Source organism: Erpetoichthys calabaricus, chromosome 17 (genome assembly GCF_900747795.2).
Source record: "Erpetoichthys calabaricus chromosome 17, fErpCal1.3, whole genome shotgun sequence".
Taxonomy (NCBI): Eukaryota; Metazoa; Chordata; class Cladistia; order Polypteriformes; family Polypteridae; genus Erpetoichthys; species Erpetoichthys calabaricus.
The window spans coordinates 92,633,687-92,653,483 of record NC_041410.2 but is presented as its reverse complement, the minus strand read 5'-3'; the positions used below and the strand labels follow the sequence as shown (position 1 = coordinate 92,653,483).

Below are 19,797 nucleotides of genomic sequence, written 5' to 3'. Positions count from 1 at the left end.
ATGCTTGAATGCTTCACTCGCTCCGTTCTCAATTGTTTAATTAATTTTTTGCTCTTCGCTGTTTGCGGCTGTTCCTCCATTTCCCCCTACTTCGTTCTTTTATCTCACGAATATGTTATTGCAATCCTTAACGGGAGCGTTTCATTAAACTGATTGAAAATAGTTTAGCATTTACCTTTTTAGTAAAAGGCGAGCTTTTAAGCCTGAGAAATCACCCCGTAAATGCACACGTTTAATTGCACATGTGTTAATATGTATGGGTACACAGTATTAAAAGACAGTGAACAACGTCAGTTACCTTTGTTCCCGCGTTTGATAAAAGGCGAGCTTTTAAGCCTGAGAAATCACCCCGTAAATGCACACGTTTAATTGCACATGTGTTAATATGTATGCTTACACAGTATTAAAAGACAGTCAAAAATTAACGTCATTTACCTTCGTTCCCGCGTTTGATTCGTGCTGTAAATCTCTTCCTTGTTTTTAGTTCACGTCATTACGTAGGAGGCGTGATGACGCGATACGTGACTCCGCCTCCTCCATTACAGTGTATGGACAAAAAATATGTTCCAGTTATGACCATTACGCGTATAATTTCGAAATGAAACCTGCCTAACTTTTGTAAGTAAGCTGTAAGGAATGAGCCTGCCAAATTTCAGCCTTCCACCTACACGGGAAGTTGTAGAATTAGTGATGAGTGAGTGAGTCAGTCAGTCAGTCAGTCAGTCAGTCAGTGAGGGCTTTGCCTTTTATTATTATAGATTCTCCATGCAAAGAAAAACCTTCTAATATTTGTGGAAAATCCATCCTTAACCAGTTTTCATTGTGTCCATTTACAACAGATTTTAAAGTAACAGCTGGGTTCCAACGTACTGACTATCATTTCACCCCTTTCTATATTTATGCATACCTTGACTTGTAATCCACATAACTTAACATCCTACTAACTGTAATAAGTTTAATATGTCACTGCGCTCTGTACAGAATATATTTTATAAATCCACTCACTTTTCCTTGTTTTGAATGGCATGATTTACCAAAGGGGGGGGTGGGGGGGGCCTGCAGAGGAAGAAAGGGTATAAAACCTTGGAACATTGCAACAACACACCTTTAAAGCCGACGGACAGATGGGAGAGAACATCATCCCATCTTGAAAATCCTTCCAGCGCAGCGACGAAAATGGCAGACTGTATACATTGAGCTCCCACTTCAGTGAAAAGTCTTGCTATGGCTTCCATCGTCTGTAATGCCGCGTAAATCGCCATTAAAGAAAGCTAAGTTACTTCTCCCATGTGATTTCTTACCACCGTATCACTAAGTGAGGGGTATCGCCTTTTAATATTATTTCTATGTAGTTTTGGGTTACTTAGGATGCTGCTATTAAAAAAAGAACTTATTCCAACCAGGAAGCTAGTGCCCCCTGCTGGAAAACACTAACCTTCCTAACTGCTTCTGTACAGTACATTAATGTGGATGGTGACCAGTCCACTACAGCTCAGATGGCCCGTTCCCACCTTGGGGACTTGCAATCGATCGTCATCTGAGAAGTTTGTTTCAACCTTGCAAGCGGCGACCCATTGCAAGGATTTCCACAAACAGTTTACAATTGCACTGAATTAGAATTTGCGAGCCAATTACTGTATAGGCAACCCGCAGTATTAAGAAACACAGGCATATTCAAATCCAGTATTTTTACTTCAACTGAAATGGACTGTAAATACATGCCTTACATATGCCATGAGGATGCCCAGGTGTACTACCACCTGTAATGGTTCAGCTTATACTAGATTGTCCGCCATTTCAGTTTAGCTTCACTAAGACTTCAGCTGCTTGTTATCTGTATTTTTTACCAAGATCTTATCTTACAATATAATAGAACACTAAGGCCTGTACGTCCAGTCCCTCCGAGCAATCTGACTGGTCAATTTGGCTAGGACGACGCGACTAAAGTGGAAGTGCAAGTATGAGACGCATGTGGAGGAGTAAAGGCGTACGAGGCATGCTGAGAGAAAGTCGCCTTCTAAAGACAGCAAGTTTAAAACCAGAACAGAAGGGAGAAACAAGCAGGCTTCACAGGAATGTCATCAATGGAGGGGGTTCTAGTTAGGAGACATTCACAAACATAAACACAGAGGAAAGACGCTGAAGATATACTGTACATAGGGCAAGAGACAGCAAATATTGTTAAATTATTTTATTACCGATTTGTGACAGGTACTGTGGCTAGTTTTATATATTTTATATACTGTACATGGCAAAGGTCCCAGTAGTAACTGCTGAGGGAAACCACTTATACCCGATTTGTTTAGTAGATTCAAAATGCAAAAACTTCAAAACTAAACTTTGGAATGGCACACATCCATTCCTTAGCCAAGGTGTGTGCTCCCTCTGAGCCACCGTACATGGTGGTGGCTCGGAGGCTAGGGATCTGCACTGGCAATCAGCAGGTTGCCGGTTCGAATCCCGTAAATGCCAATAGGGACTCTGCTCTGTTGGGCCCTTGAGCAAGGCCCTTAACCTGCAATTGCTGAGCGCTTTGAGTAGTGAGAAAAGAGCTATATAAATGCAAAGAATTATTATTATAGATAGGATATGAAAGGCACTATATAATAGATAGATAGATGTCATAGATAAATAATATAGATAAATGTCGCCACCTGCTGACAGGTTACAGTGTATGATCTTGCAAGTAATACCAAGTTGTTCAAGTCGGTCAGCAAAATCCACCATGGCAAATATATACAAAAGTAGTTAAAGAAATGCTTCAGTCGATCCGAGTTGTTAAGCTGTCAGTGACAGGAGTTTTATTCACATGGTGTTATTACAATAATAAATTAATTATCTTATGGGGCTATGCATCAAAATTTCTCTTTATAGAAGGTTTTACTTTTTTGGTCAAATGAATAACACATTAAACTGCCCAATTCAAACTCTGCGCATTTACATATCTGATCCCAATTTTCTCTACAGTCACCTTAAATGAATGAAATAAATTAAAGTGCACACCCGGCTAGTTACACTTCATTAGTTACAAGAACTGATCAAATCCATTAACCATCAGACAGAAATTCAAAGAACCAGAGCGTTTCAAGCACTCCTTAAACACATTAAGAGAGTCAGAAGTTTGGATGCAGGTGGGCAGTTCATTCCTCCAGCTCGGAGCTACACGAGACAAGTGTCTGGGGCTTGACATTTGATGCCATGCAGAGATGGCTTTACCAGTTGCTGCTCACTAGCAGACCTGAGTGGGTGAGAAGCTGCATGGGACCTCACAAGTGTCTCCACGCACAGAGGTGTTGATCACCAAACCACTCAAGGATCTGTATGTGCTGCTACAGGGTGCCAGTGTCGCAATCAGACAAGAGAAGCGACATGTGCCCACCTCAGCTGATTGAACATGAGATGTGCCGCTGCAGCGGTTGGGTATCTAGATAGATAGATAGATAGATAGATAGATAGATAGATAGATAGATAGATAGATAGATAGATAGATAGATAGATACTTTATTAATCCCAAGGGGAAATTCACAAGTAGAAAGATAAAAGTTGTACACGGAGCTGCTGGAAAGGCTGCCACTCGCGGCAATGCCTGAGTCACTGAGATGGTCAAGTAAATAAAGTAAATATAAACAAGCATGCAATTTAAAATTGATGTAAAACATTGACATGATAATAAAGAACTTTTTTCCCCCTACAAACTTGTAATATGTGCAAATATGAACTTTTTTTTTTTTTGGGAGTGTGAGTGGCATGTCATTTTAGGATGGCTTATCGTATATACTTGCATATAAGTCGGGTCTTGAAACCCAAAAATCGATCATAAAATCAGACCCTGACTTCTACACTCGGCTTACTAAATGTGACACTGTCCCCCTAGCTGAGGCGTCACCAGATGGATACTCGTTCCTTCATAAGTCTAGAGATTCTGGTCAAGGAGGCGGCCTTGGAATAATTCATTGTAACAAAATGCAAATCACTTCTAAAAATTTAAGCAACTTTACATCCTTTGAGGCATTCATTTTAAATATTATAACAGATTCCAACACAATTATAGTGCTAGTCTACAGACCACCAGGGCCGTATTCATTGTTCATGACTGAATTTAGCAACCTTCTATCTGATTTGGCTATAAATTATGATCACATAGTACTGATGGGGGATTTTAATGTACACATTGATGTGGAAACTGACACTTTTAGCAAATGTTTTACTTATTTGTTAAATTCAGTAGGATTTTGTCAGATTGTCAAAGGTCCAACTCATGATCATAACCACACATTAGATTTAATTATAATTTACAAAGTTGAAATTCAAAATTTAAATATTACTCCATTAAATGAAGTTATTTCCGATCACTACTTAGTTACATTTGATTTAGTCCTGCCCTTGCCAACACACTCCCAGATTAAAACAAAGACAGTGCGACATCTAGATTGTAATTCTGCTTCAAAATTTATAGATACTTTGAGTAAGTTGAGTGTAATTGTGGAAAACAATTTAGATGAGCTAACATCACATTATAATGTGACCTTGAGAGATGCTCTGGACACAGTGGCTCCCCTTAAAACAAAAGTGATCAAAGCACATACTGTAGAAACTCTCCCTGGTTTAATGAAAACACTCGAGCTCTTAAATTAGAGTGTCGAAAACTGGAGCACAGATGGAGAGCAACAAAAGCTTCATGTCTTTCAAATTGCATGGACAGAGAGTGTTAATAAATATAAAAAAGCCCTCTTTAAAGCTCACGCAGAATACTATTCTACATTAATAGATAGCAATAATAAAAATCCTCAGGTACTGTTTAGAACAGTGGCTAAATTAACAAATGGAAATTCAGATCAACGGTGCAAAATACCAACAGACATTAGCAGTACAGACTTTTTGAACTTCTTCAAAGAGAAAATTAAAAATATAAGATCCCAGATCTCTGCATCTCACTACAAACCAAATACTGGCTTAGCAGACCCTGTCTCACATTGCATTCACCACTTTAGTAATTTTAATCCTGTAACTGAGCAGGAAGTCTTAACTTTAATTTCTAAAATGAAGCCCACTACTTGTTCCCTAATCCAGTGCCAACAAAACTAGTAAAAAGTGCAATGGACGTTCTTGCAGCGCCTATTCTAAACATTTTCAATAGTTTATTTTAGTATGGCACAGTACCTGATACACTAAAAGTGTCAGTCATTAAACCATTACTTAAAAAGTCAGACCTAGACCCACACATACTAAATAATTATAGTCCTATTTTAAATTTACCTTTTCTCTCTAAAAATACTAGAAAAAGTAGTCGTCAGTCAGCTTCAGACACACCTTATGCATTACAATTTATTTGAGAAATTCCAGTCTGGTTTTCGCACTGGTCATAGTACAGAAACGGCACTAACGCGGGTTGTAAATGACATTCTGATATCCTCTGATGAAGGAAACTCCACTGTAATTATGTTGTTGGACTTAAGTGCAGCATTTGACACCATCGACCATTCTATTTTACTGCACAGGCTAGAAAATGATGTTGGGCTTACAGGCACCGTGCTCGCTTGGTTTAGTTCTTATTTATCAAATCGATTCCAATATGTACAGAAATGTGCTGACAGGACTCCATCATTATACACAGAAGTTCAATATGGTGTCCGGCAGGGCTCAGTACTGGGACCTTTACTGTTTTCACTTTACATACTTCCACTGGGATCTCTCATTAGGAAACATAATGTTAATTTTCACTCGTATGCAGATGACACCCAGTTATACCTTTCATTTAAATCAAATGAAGTTTCTCCGATGTTGTCTTTGATTAGTTGTGTTAGCAAATTAAAGGAGTGGATGAATGAGAACTACTTGTCTTTAAACACCAATAAAACAGAGATGTTAATTGTTGGAGGGAATGACGCTGATCATAACAATAGTCTGTCATCATTTAACTCGGTCGGAATCCCAATTAATTTTACTGAATCGGCCCGCAATCTAGGAGTTATCTTGTAATATGTGCTTTAAATGACATGCTAGAGTCAAAGTTGTCCAAAACATGTTTCTTCCATCTTAAAAATGTTAGGAAATTAAGGCGCTTTCTAAATAAACAGGATTCTGAGAAATTAATTCATGCATTTCTCTCTAGTAGGATTGACTACTGCAATGCAGTTTTCACTGGATGTTCAAACTGTTCTTTATACAGCCTCCAGTTAATACAAAATGTGGCTGCAAGAATTATTACAAGAACAAGAAAATATGAACACATAACTCCAGTTCTTAAATCCTTACACTGGCTCCAGGTTAAGTTTAGGGCAGATTTTAAAATCCTCCTTTTAACATATAAAGCGTTAAATGGCCGAGGTCCAGCTTACTTGTCTGAACTTATCATGACTTACAAACCAGAGCGCACATTAAGATCTCAAGATGCCGATCGGCTTATGGTTCCAAGGATTAATAAAATAACAATGGGAGGTCAAGCTTTTAGTTACAGGACCCCTAAACTGTGGAATGGTCTGCCTGCTACTATAAGAGATGCCCTTTCAGTCTCAGCTTTTAAATCCCAGCTGAAGACTCACTACTTCAGTTTAGCACACCCTGACTAGAGCTGCTGATTAACTGTACAGACTGCATCTCTGTTGTTAGTCATTAGCACTAAAACATATGTAACATGATAGTTAGAATTGGATACTAACCCTCACCTATTCTGTTTCTCTTCTCGGTACTCAAATGTGGCACTTGATGCCATGGCCCACCTGCCAAGTTGTTTTGCCTGCCTAATGTAAAGTCATCCCTGATGGAAGATCACAGGAATCATGGGAAAGAGGGATCCTTTCAATCGGATTGGCTGGCCCAGCACTGTTTCAGCCGTGGAATGGCCAAATGGGGGAGGCAGCTTGATGGATGAGGTCTCCAGGACTCTGAACAAATCCAAATCTTATTATGTGATATCATCTACTGTTAAAAATTTTAGAAGTACGGAGCAGAATTTATTTTTTTTTTTTTTACTTCTAAAAAGTTTATTTTATACTGTATTGAAGATTTGTTCTGTTCTGTGTATTGTACTGTATTTTATTGACGCCCTTCTTTTGACACCCACTGCACGCCCAACCTACCTGGAAAGGGGTCTCTCTCTCTCTCTCTCTCTGCCATTCCCAAGGTTTCTTCCATTTTTCCCTACGAGATTTTTTTTGGGAGTTTTTCCTTGTCTTCTTAGAGAGTCAAGGCTGGGGGGCTGTCAAGAGGCAGGGCCTGTTAAAGCCCATTGCGGCACTTCCTGTGTGATTTTGGGCTATACAAAAATAAACTGTATTGTATTGTATTGTACACCCGATCAAAAATGCGAGACTTGAAATTTTTTTTACATCCTCCTCTAATCTCGTACCAGTTTCTCAGACACATTGAGTTTTGTTGCAGCAGCACAGTTATCAATTTCTTTCACTACTTCAATGACATTTAATTTAAAACCAGCTTCATATTTCCTTCTGATTGAATGCTCCGTCGTAGATAAGGGATGCTCTTACGATAAAGAGGGTGTGAGATACAAAAAACAGTGCAAACATCGCTTCGGGATAGGCACGATACATAGAAAAAAAAAGGCTGTGTGCTCCGCGGTTACTCTCTCAGGTGGGCGTTACCATATCATAATCTCTTGGACCAATAGCGCGAGTTTTCCGCATTCGACTTATACAACCAACACTATAAAATATTGGAAATTACAATATATGGTAAAATCAAGCCCCGACTTATCCGCGAGTATATACGGCAATTATACCGAACTCTTGCTGGCAAGACCCACCTTGTGCAAATGATCTGATCAGAAGATTGGATGGCGTGGAGTTCCTTCAAGTGGTTGTCAGAGAGATTAAGAGTCTGAAGCTGAATGAGACCCCAAGGAATGATGGATGGTAGAGTTTGAAGACAGTTTGCAGAGAGGTCCAGCACAGAAATCCTTGATGAAATGTCAAGAAACCAATTTAACTCCAGCCATGGCAGCTTCAGACAAGACCACTGTACTGTGACGGTCTGGAAAAGAACAACAGTTTTTATCAAATATTCAGAATCTAGTAGGATCATGACACTTATGTAAAATGGTGTATAATAATCAGACAAAGAAAAGTACAGAGAAGCAAAAAATGTTTTAAAATGCAATTAATCGTATTCAAAGTGTGGCTTTGTGTTACTATTTTTGCCGTTAATCAAGGCAAGATAACAATACAGCACAGCTGTTTTTGTTTTTTTTTTTTTTAAATATAAAAATGGCCAGTGGGTGAAGTGACCGACTTAACTCCATGTCTCACTACACAACTTTCCCAGCAATTTTCAGTCGTAGCCTTCATGTACATAATCATAGAGAGTCAGTGGCAGTCACATAAATGTGACAATCCCACCGAGTCACTCCAACGAGCCTATGATTCACTTGGAGAAAAATCAAACCAGCTTGATTTTGTCTTCAGTTGTAGTGGCAGGCTTGTGTGCATCTAAATGAATGCTCATCTGGAAGTTCAATGCACATGATGCAGGGCTGAAGAGTATGGAACACCAGAGGCCCTGGACATCACAAACAGGAAAGATCCTTGTCTGTCTGAGGTCTTGTGTTTGATGTACCAAGTCAAAATTGAAAAAAAGCAAAAAAAAAAAAAAAAAAGCACCATGAAACAAATGAACCCATCATACAGCAGCTCTGTCAGGCAGCACACTACTGACTGTCCCAAAAAGAGGTGTGTGGGAAGGTCAGCACTTCAACAGTAAATGTGACATGCCAGTGATTTTCACTCATTTTAAATTGAAATGGTCCAGCGACAAGATCAGCCACTGTGGTCAGCAAAACCGGACTTATCCCACGACTAGAAGTTACATAAATGTGACATCAGCTTTAGAACCAGACAGCAAGCAATGGAGTTTGAACTGATCAGCTTCCTACTTAATGTCTAAAGCCTTATGAACTACACCACACCACACTGCCTGGCTTTCAGTTCAAGTTGTCATAAGATCCAGCAAATAAGAACATTAACAGTTTAGCGAGTGCTACATGCCATAAATGTGATACTTGTTTCTGTATTTTCTTTAAAACAGACGAACAGCTAAGTGCATCCTTTTACTAAACAGCATGTCCTGAAGGCAGTAAACTTGTAGGTCTTAAGTAGAAAAAGCATTTTCAGCCCTCACAGGTGTCAATAAAGTTGTTACAGCAGACGTCCTTCAGTTAAGCTGGAATGACATGCTGTACTTTTTTTTATTTATTATTTTATTAATCCCTAAGGAAATCACTTGGTTTTTCGCATACCCCTTGGGGTCAGAGCACAGTGTCAGCCATTGTACAGCGCCCCTGGAGCAACTGAAGGTTAAGGGCCTTGCTCGAGGGCCCAGCAGAGTAGCATCTCTTTTGGCAGCGACGGGGATTCGAACCGGCAACCTTCGGGTTACCAGCGCAGATCCTTAGCCTCAGAGCCACCACTCCGCCTATAAAATATTTTAGAGATATATTCTTCCATTCAGCAATGTGCCACGAGCGGGATTCGAACCAGGATCCCCGAGATAATTCCTGGTAGATCGTCCCGCAAGAATCGCAGCTATACCTCGACTAATACGCGCAATCCTTTAAGGATTGTACTTGTGGACAACTAAAACAAATTATGGAAATTAACAGCATTTCAGGGTAACAAGGAAGCACTCGGAAATGTGCTGGGAATGTAGAACAAAACTATTGAGTTATGAAGTTGAACCGGAGAACAGCTTTCAAAAACTCAGATATTCAGACAACGTGGCTAACGGTTAACCCACAAGGCCCACTGGACTGAATGGTCTTCCCTCTGTTTATAAAATGTATCTTCTCGAAAGCTGATCCCCAAAGCTGCTTTCAGCGCTCAGTTAGCTCTAAATTAAATATTTTAGGCTGCCTCAAAGCTACCTTCCTGTAGCTTTGTTCTCCATTTTGAAGTAGGCCTTCACAGACGGAAAATGCAACAAGGAGTTACAAAATGCATAAAGCACTCACATTCTAATCATGGCATTGTCAATTTTGTGGAAGTGAAAAACCTTGAGCCTTTAAATACAGCATAAGTTGGGAAGACCCATTTACATTTCCTCATTTAAAAGTACAACGAATAAACATCTTTCAACAAAAACGCTTCGTTCCTTAAGACACCAGGCAAGTGCGAAGAAGCATTTTACCAGACTTCATACATTTAAACTAAAGCTTTTTTATCATTTTCACTTTAAGCCATAACAGGACAGTTAGCCTTCTCTGGAAATCAAAAAGATAAAAATGCAAACCGTTCCAGTTTGTGTGACCACACACTGCTGTAGCCTGTCAGTCTGATACAGCTGTGTTAGAAAATGCATAGATGTGTGCCCGAGGCTCTTTCCTTTCTTAAATAATCCTATTTATTGATAGATTATTAACACAACCTCTCCCAGTTTTCAAATCTCCAAATGATTTTCCCTCCCTCTTTAGTGTAGTAAATGAAGTTTGTTTTTAATCACCGATTTTAAAATCAGAACTGGGACCTTTCTGGTCAAAAAACTGACAGGTTTGAAGAATTTACGTTGGTAATAAACTGTGCCAGGTTTCATTCGGAGTGACTGGTCAAGTGGATAATTTAGGAAGTTTAACAAGCATTTTGGACCCACTCACAAGAATTTCCCTACATATACACCTATGCTATTTTTAGTTATTTTTGTCAGAATTAAAAACCTACTGGAGTAGTTTAACGCTCCTCGCATTTCAAATCGCTAATCACCAAGTTTCATTTAAATGAGAAGGTCTGCGATCAGAAACGCCTCAAAAGTGAAAATGTGTTGAAAATGCAAAGCCATAAATGTACAGATGTGTTACAGTACCTACAGAATGAAAGCTAAAATAATAAAAAAAAATTCTCTAAGTTTTATTTTAAATGCTGTAAAATAAACTTAATCAGATAAACACAAACCTGCCCCCCCCCCCCCCAATATTCAAATGCACTTGTCGGAGTTCCACCAAGTACACGATTACTCACATTACTGGCGTCAGGGTCAGCGTCTGGGCAGCTCGGTTCCACAAACTTCGTTTTAAGGAGCTTTTCTATAAATTCAGGATGGTCCATCAGAGTGTAAGAGGAGATCGCTGCTCCATTGTGCAACAGAAACTCAGAAATTTCTTCATTCCCTAGGTGGAAAAATGCATGCAGTTTTTTGAACACGTACTGTGCAAAATGAAACCAAACCTGGGAGCTCACAACTGCTGGATCTTGGCAACTGAGGAAGAATAACTGACTTTTTTTTTCACCCAAATAACAAATGAGGAACAACTTGAAATAAAACAGCTTTTGTGATTTCTGCATGTATTTATTTATTTATTTTATTGCCACAGCTCAATACCAATACACTCCAGAAAATCTGAAGCAAACTGTAACTCAATCTATTTGTATACTGTATAGTGTGCTTACACTTACATGACATACACCAATAATAAATAAATAAATGAAAAAGCACCACCACAACAAGCAGTAAAACATAACTATTACATATGGTGCCTGCAAAAAGTATCCCCCCTTGAAGGGAATAACATTTTACAGTTCAACAACATTGAATCCCAGAGGATTTATTTATTTTTCGGTTTTGACATTTATCATCGGAAAGACTCGTTGATGTCAAAGTGAGAACAGATCTCTGCAAAGTGGTCTGAATTAATTATAAATACGAAACACACAATAATGGATCTCCTAAGCATTCACCCTTTCCTTAATCATCACGCGGGCAGTCAATTGGCTTTAGAAGTCGCAGAACTCGTTCAATGGGGGTCAGCTGTCTGGAGTTCCAGTTGATTGTTGTATAAATGTACCTTATCGGGGAGCGTGAACTTGTGTTGAGTCAGTATGTTGGCCTAACCTACACAAAGAACACAAAAGAGCACAGCATGAAACTCACAAATATGAAAAGTACAAGTCAGCGGAGGGAGGCCAGAAGATATCCAAGTGACTGAATACCCAGTTAAGTCAATCACCAAGAAAGGAGCTGCAAATCTGCTTAGAGCAGGCCATCCACACAAACTGTGATTGTAAAAGACGATGACGAGTGATGGAGGCTATAAAAGAGATCTCCGAGAGCAATGATCAAGTTAAGAACTACAGTGGTTCAGACTGGAGAGACTGTGTGGACAACAAGTGTGCCTGGGAGATTTACCAGTCAGAGCCTTATGGGAGAGTGGCAAAGAGAAAGACAACTTGACATCTACAGTTTACCAGAAGACTGTTGCCCCTGCTCTCAGTCATTATAGTTGCATTCCAAGAACCCATAAGTAACAGTACTGCCAAAGGCAAGGCTTGTAATAGGAGTAGCACCAAGGTGTCCATAATGCCATAAATACTCAAAATAACAACATCAGTTATAGCCTTACTAACTCAAAACACAAAAAGATGGATGAAAGGAGGTCCACAACTGAAACCCTGATACCCCTTGGGGTCTACACCAACTGAACATCTTTGCCCCCTCTTCCAGATAGTATGACTGACCTGCTTTCCCACTTCCCTATACCAGCTCAAGACACGCTCTTCCAAATCGGATCTCCTCCTTCAAACCTCGGCTATCCTTTCCTCCTTCCCAGAGAGACTTCATCCATCACATCTGTGACCTTTAGGGTGTATGGCAAATTTGAGGGGTGGACTAAACCCTGTCCAGAGTTCACTTCAATGCCCAGCCTTCAAAGATCACTTCTGGGGTCAGGAGAGATTCAATAAAGTTTCAAAACTGCCAGTTGAGAAATCGTTCAGATATTCTCGGGGAATTCCTTATCCCTTAAGGAGCCCGGCCTCTAAGACAACTTCTGACCTGCCTGTCCTCTTAACTGGGTAGCAAAGGATCCCCTTTACCCCACCGATTTGGGAGCCATGTGCCGACACCTGCCAGCCTAAAAGGAACGCTTTGATCTCATGCCAGAACTCAAAGTTTTTTTGGTCTTTATTGGACAGGACTGCATTTAACAGGATCTTTAAAATATTATATCACAAAATAAGAAATGCTGGGATTCAGAGAACTGGACAAAAACCAAAACAAACAGAACTGAGCCAATAAGCGTCACGGATCAAACATCAGACTTTCCCTGAATTTACAGATGTAAAAATAAAAGTGGGCAGCTAGGCCCATAATTAGAAACGGCCTTCTTCATTTCTCCAAGTCAGAATACTCTCAAAACATCCACCCTTTAGTTTTCAAAATCACTCTGTCCAATTCAGGAAACAACACTAGAAGAGATGCCAGCCCACTGCAGGGTGTCAATTTAAAGGAATGCCACACTCAATAACGTTACATTTTTGCATCGGTTAATTACCCCATGTTGTTTGCAATAATGGCAGAGAAATTTTTGATGTCATGTTTTTATGGATAAAGGAGAAAAAAGTTCTTGACACAATAGACTTCTTTGGGGTCCCACACTGAATAAACAGAAAACAATTCCAAAATGTCCAAATGTCCACATGTATTTTGCTAAAATACTCAAACAAGTCACTTTTCGAAATCCTTCCCAGAACGGCTCTCAAATTACATCGAGCTTTTGAAGTGAAGACCCACCTCAACCCTCATTTCACTGAAATCTTCTGATTAAGGGAGGAAAACCAAAGTATCACGAAGAAAATCCACACAGACACAGGAAGAACATTTACATGCACACACAAAATCAAAATAAGGGGAGTAACCCACTTAAGGCAAAAACCTCCGTTTATATCAGCAAGTCACCGTCTGGAGTTCTCTCTTGGCAAAACGCTCTAATGTCAAGAAAAATGAGCCAAAAAAAGATTAATCAATCATCAACAGCCACTGTGAACCCAAAAACAAGCATGGAGCCAGTATATCCCAGCTTTGTGGGGAACATTACTTTTAAAAGTAACAGTTAGATTACTAACTAGCCGAATACCAGTGCTTCGCTATGGGATAGCAACTGGAAATGTGTTCTAAAATATACAGAGTGATAGTATATGTCCTGTAAAGGTCATAAGGCAACATTTAGCACATAAACCAAACAAAATAGGTTACTAATTATTTCTTGAAATGGTTTACTCAAATATAAGCTGTTTTAAGTATAGAAGACTTCAACAGTGATGAACAAAACTTGTTTTAGACTAAAGCACCAGTGATCCCATCACCACCCCGGTATTTAGTAACCGGACAGCGTAAGTTTTAAGTGCTAAATTTATTTATTAATAAAAACAGATGAAGGTGAATGTTATAATATTAATTATATTAAAAATAGATTTTCGAGGGGTTTTTAAGATCATAACAAAATTACAAATTCTAAGCAATCTAACAATGTCAACCCGCATCAGAGCGGCCAGAGAGGCGATGCCGTGCATGAGGTAGGCCAGCGAGGATGGATGGATGGATGGATGGATGGATGGATGGATGGATGGATGGATGATAGATAGATGATAGATAGATGATAGATAGATGATAGATAGATAGATAGATAGATGTGAAAGGCACTATATAATAGATAGATAGATAGATAGATAGATAGATAGATAGATAGATAGATAGATAGATAGATAGATAGATAGATAGATACACAGAACAGGCACCTGCCGTCACCGCTCATCCGCACCACGCGGTGAGGGACCATTACTGCGTCAATATAAATCCTTTCTTCCTCTGTCATAGCTTTACGTGTTTATTTAAAAAGAGGTATAAACTTAATAGACAAATTCGTGAAGAAAGTAAGTATGAAAATCAAAATCCTCGGGGAAAAAAAAAATCTGCTTTAATATACCTTGGAATAATCTAACTAAATTATTTTTAAAAAGGCTAAAAAATAGCTTTGTGGAAACTCGAAAATATCAAAACAAAACTTGAACTCTTCAGAAAAATGAAAGTATTTTTAATTTACTTTAAAGAAAATTTAATTAGAAAGAAAGAGTGAATAGATCTAAAAAACTACAAGAACTTTCACGCTTGGACCACAAAATTTTTAAAACCATTTTTTAGCGAGCACCTATGGGCCAAGGGTAACCTACATTCCAAATTTCCCAAGTCCTCATGGTTCAGGAGATTTCGTGATGAGTGAGAAGCTTTTATTTTTATATATAAATATACATATATATTATATATAATATACATATACAGTATATATATTAGTAAATTACTTATAAAAAAAGTAACTAAATATGTTATACAGTTCCTTATTATAAAATGTAATGTGTGACAGTGCATTACTTTTTCTTCTTTTGTATGAAAAACTGGATTTGTTACTAAATCCTAAGCCCATATATGAACCTCAATAAAAATGACAAGAAATACAGACAAACATGACTTTTCTCTCTTTTTTTTTTTTTATACACCTGTAGTCCTTCATGTGCTGTGTAGTAAATAACATCCATCCCTTTTTACATTCCCACCCTGAACCCTTGAAGATTTGAGCTGTTGTGTCATCTGATCACGTCATTTCAGCATATCTATAGCAAACAGCTGGATTAAAACTAAAATGACACTTTATTAATATGTTTCTATTACCAGATTGCACGCTGCACACTCTTTTCTGCTTGACTATGCAATTGAGCCCTGCAAAGGAGCGGCAATCCATGCTTCTCGACTTACACCCAGTGCTGCTGGGATAATAATAACAAAAGTATTTTTACTTCAGTAAAACGAGTAGCTTACTCATTACTTTAAAAAGTAATCAGACTAGGTCACCCATATTACTTTTAACAGGTTACTGCCAACGCAGCTTCTGAGATAGTGCTGCTGAACTTAGCATTGTACATTCAGCTCATCAACATAAATTTAGCAACTTCAGAAATACTGACAGATTATTTCAACCAGAAGAAGGAAGAATGCGATTGTCCAAGAATTTGCCTCAGGATATGTACCTGTCTATGCTTCCACTGTTCTTCTAACCATAGCTGCTGGGTATGTGTACAAATCTAACACTTGCACAGCCTACGAAGTCCTGAAGTGTAACCAGGTTAGGGGTTTTAAATGGCCACATAACAGTGTTACTCACAGAGAAACCTACATGTGTTAACCTACAGTAGTTAACCTAGAGATCAACATCCTGGTTTCTCTAACTGGAATAAGGGTATAAATGTCATTTTTGAAATACAGTCTCTGTGAATAACAGGGTTATTAAAGCACATGTAAAACGCACTCAATGACTGGAATATGAACCCAGTCTTTTGGATCAGGGAAACTGAGTCAACAGCTGTGTCACCCCTTTATCCAAACGAGAAACGGACATTCCACCACTGTAATGGTCAATCTATGTAATATATACAGTATCACTCCACTGTCCTTTTTCGAAATATGGTATATGGCTGTCTTACAATTAACCGAGCAAAGCTCCTAAAGATCAACAAATACACTAAAAAGTGGCACTAAACTTGAAAAAATATTTACACCAACTGATCTAATTTAAGATTACCTTAAAAAGTAACTGATGATAACCCTCCATATTAGCCTGTCAGGCGTTGTATATCTTACCTGCTTGGGCTGCCACATAAAGTGGAAGTCCTGTAATGATTGCAAAGTCATTTTTCCGGACGGCACAGCTTTCAGGATCAGCGTGATAGCTATGCACCAGCAGCTTGACAATTTCTAGTTGTCCTTGTTGACAAGCCACCGTCATCATCCAATTTACTAAGTCCCTGTTGAGACACGGCCCTGAAAATATATTAAATACACAGCTCTGAGTTACAACCTCAAGCCAAAAGTCTACTAATAAAGTATTTTAACATATTCAATAACAGATTCTGCAAAAATAATTTTTGAAATTTTGCTGTATTTCCTCCTTTACTTATGATTTTTCTTTTGAGTGTTTTGCTTACTCATTGCCCTTCTGTTAAATCACTCGTATCCACATAGAAGTGACCAGGAAATAGTCTGCTGTATACTGAGCACACTCCTCTTGAAATGTGCTACCTGTGGTGTGCCGGGCACCGTCTGTGTGGAGCTGGAACATTTTCTGATTGTCCATTTGGGTTTTCTCTGTGTACTTTATGGATGCTGGCAGAAATCCACCTTAAGACATGCAAGTGAGGTTAACTGGTGACTCTAAACTGGCAGAGAGGCCATAAGTGTGTGCTTAAGTGAGTCAAGCAAAATGCCCTGGGTACCCATCTGAGACTGGCTCTGTTGTACACACAATTTAGCTGGGATAGGCCCTAATACTGCACCAAACTGATGACCCAGATGTATGTTAAGCAGGTTTGCTAATGGATGGATGGAAGGAAATATATTAATGTACTTAAAAACAGAAAACTCAACATTGAAATCTGCATGTTTCAATAATGGATTTTTCCCCTTTTCTGATAATGAAACACACTTCAAGTAGGACAACCAATAAATAAGGAACAGGATGGTAGCTTACCTGCTACGGAGTTAAGAAGCATTTTAACAATGTCCTTATGCCCATAATAAGCAGCTACTACAGCTGGGTTATCATCGGCCAGCTCTTGTGACAGCTCCACTTTAACTTCCGTTAGCAAGTACTGCACAGACACCACATCGCCATTTGCTGCTGCAACTCCCAGAAGATGATGCTAGACAAAAGAACATACAATTTGGTATTTTTGATTCTACAAATATTTTTATTTCTTTAGTTTAAAAAAAATTACCTCAACAAGCCACCATTCAAACCTCACACAATACTTAAACTGAACACTAGAGGGCAGGTGAGTCATTCACTAACTACAAGGTAAAGCTGCCGCTTTTTGAACTATGCCACCCAAACAGGATTATTTTTTTAATGTTACTTACCCCATAGACCTTGTAGTGCTGGCAGAGAAAATTTTTTAATCTCATGTTTTTCTGAAGAATGGATATAAGAAAGATTCAGATTAAGTGGGACCCAATGGTGACCAGAGTGACATTAGTGTGAAAATGTCCATGTTGAAACTCATTGTGCATAATGCACATGTCCTTTATCCATTTGTATGCTCAAAACATATTGCATTATTTTCCAAAATATCACTAATACTCTATTTCTGTAAAATAGGAAAGGCACTATCAAAATAAAATGTATTATTAAAGATGCATGCCCACAATTCTGTGCTTTTGAAATGAAGATCCATCTGCCCGCCTCATTCACTTGCCAAAAATCATGTCTTCAATTCAAAAACGCAGAACTGTGGGATTGCGTCTTTAATAATAATTTATACAATGTTCACTTATGAAGTGAACCGTTCACGAAGGCACCTTACACTCTATGAAGTGAATTAACTCTGTTTTTTACTTGAGCAAAGTAAGCCTCAAGTTCGCTTAATCCCTCACCACTGATTTGTCCCAGTCATGACTATCAACGGTCACGGGTTCTAGGATATGATGGCAGCTGCAGCCACTTGGGGCAATCACAGACAGCAACTTTTAGAACCACCACATGGGCACTAAAACATAAATATAGTGTATAGATTCAATTTCCTTTATTATCCATAAAGAAGCAATATATTGATCCAATCAAAAGAAAGCATGCTCAATATAAGCGAGTAGTGGTCAATGTGTTTCAATACTGAGGACATATTTGTTGAAGTCAAAGATACCATGGACCATCAATGGCCAACTGTTTGTGCAATTCTATGTTAAAATTACTACATTTACTTTACTAATGGTATTTGTGTGAAAAATTCAAATCCACTGTTGTTGGGTTTTCCATTTCATAACCGCAGATTTCAGCCAGTGACCCATCACAACCCACAGTCATGAAAGTAGCACAACAGTAGATAGCTTGACAGTGCAGATCCCGGAGAAACCACACACATCGCTTGCCGACTGGAATGGCCAGAGTTGGGCTCAACAAGTTGACAGCAACGTGAACTAAAAAAAGAATAAATGGTATCAGGTGAACTGGACAGGAACCAAGTTTGAAAATGGGTCCAGCAAAAGAAAGAGGGTGACATCACAAGGATGAACTGGAGCAGAGCAGGAAGGAAAGTGTGTACAGTCCACAAGAACGTCAGATGGTGCTGCTCCATGGTGGTAGTTTTAGACTCATCATTAAGGGCCGAAGTTTGTTTTGCAGGACATCTTACAAATAAATAACAAAGTATGTACCTATCCTATTTTTTTACGTTTGTGATACTCACCATGAAAATTATCAGTAGCAATGGCACCACTGTGAGCAAACATTTGGGAAGTCTGTCAATACCTTCAAGGTATTTGACCCATTTGTGTTTTGAACCAAGGTAACTTTGATGTTTCAATGGTGGGTGAACGGACGTGTTTAACAGTGATGGCCCAACGTGCTGACGGTATTGTTCTTAATGTCTGCAGCAGATTTCACTGTAGCCAGACATGCAAAGTAGTGGCTTGTTTTAAGAACGACAGCACAGTCAATATGTAAAAGTGAGATGGAATGAGAGCATCAAAGCTACATTTTAGTATCATAGGGACAGTCATACATTTACAATATTTAGTAATATTTTTTGCCCCAACTCTTGTGTGTTAAATTGTTTTGTCCCCAGTTATTTGCAATGCTGCACAAACCACTGTACTTATTTGCCACTCAATTTGTACATCTATTTTAAGTTTTAATTCTGTCAGGGACAAACAATGGGTCACAGTAGTTCACAGTGCTGCCTCACAGATCCAGGGACCTGGGTTTGAATCTCATGTCCAGTCATTTGTCCTTGTGGAGTTCTTTTAAATCAGGACAAAATGCATTTTATATACAGTGCCCACTTATCTATCTTCTGTTTTTTCAGATTTTGTTATCTGATAAATCTTCACCCTTACTTCCTTTTATCTTCTTGTCAAAAGGTAATTTCCGGTGAATGCTATGCAGGTCTGACCATTTACAAAATTTAAAAATCACAGATCTGGACGGATTTCATAAGGGAAACAAAATCAATAAAAACAGACTGGATTAAGCCTTTGGTT

At 38.8% G+C, this 19,797-nt stretch overlaps 1 protein-coding gene across 2 annotated transcripts in view; it reads right to left on the bottom strand.

Moving 5' to 3' along the window:
• Positions 1 to 19,797, bottom strand: part of lrrk1 (leucine-rich repeat kinase 1) — a 143,614-nt gene that overhangs the window by 81,329 nt on the left and 42,488 nt on the right. For both annotated transcript variants that reach the window (XM_028823589.2, XM_028823590.2), the window contains exons 4-7: positions 17,294 to 17,465; positions 16,408 to 16,587; positions 10,962 to 11,110; positions 7,763 to 7,989 (exon numbers count right to left, since the gene is read on the bottom strand). In XM_028823589.2, the coding sequence (XP_028679422.1) occupies positions 7,763 to 7,989; positions 10,962 to 11,110; positions 16,408 to 16,587; positions 17,294 to 17,465 (728 nt within the window). The remainder of the gene's footprint in view (positions 1 to 7,762; positions 7,990 to 10,961; positions 11,111 to 16,407; positions 16,588 to 17,293; positions 17,466 to 19,797) is intronic.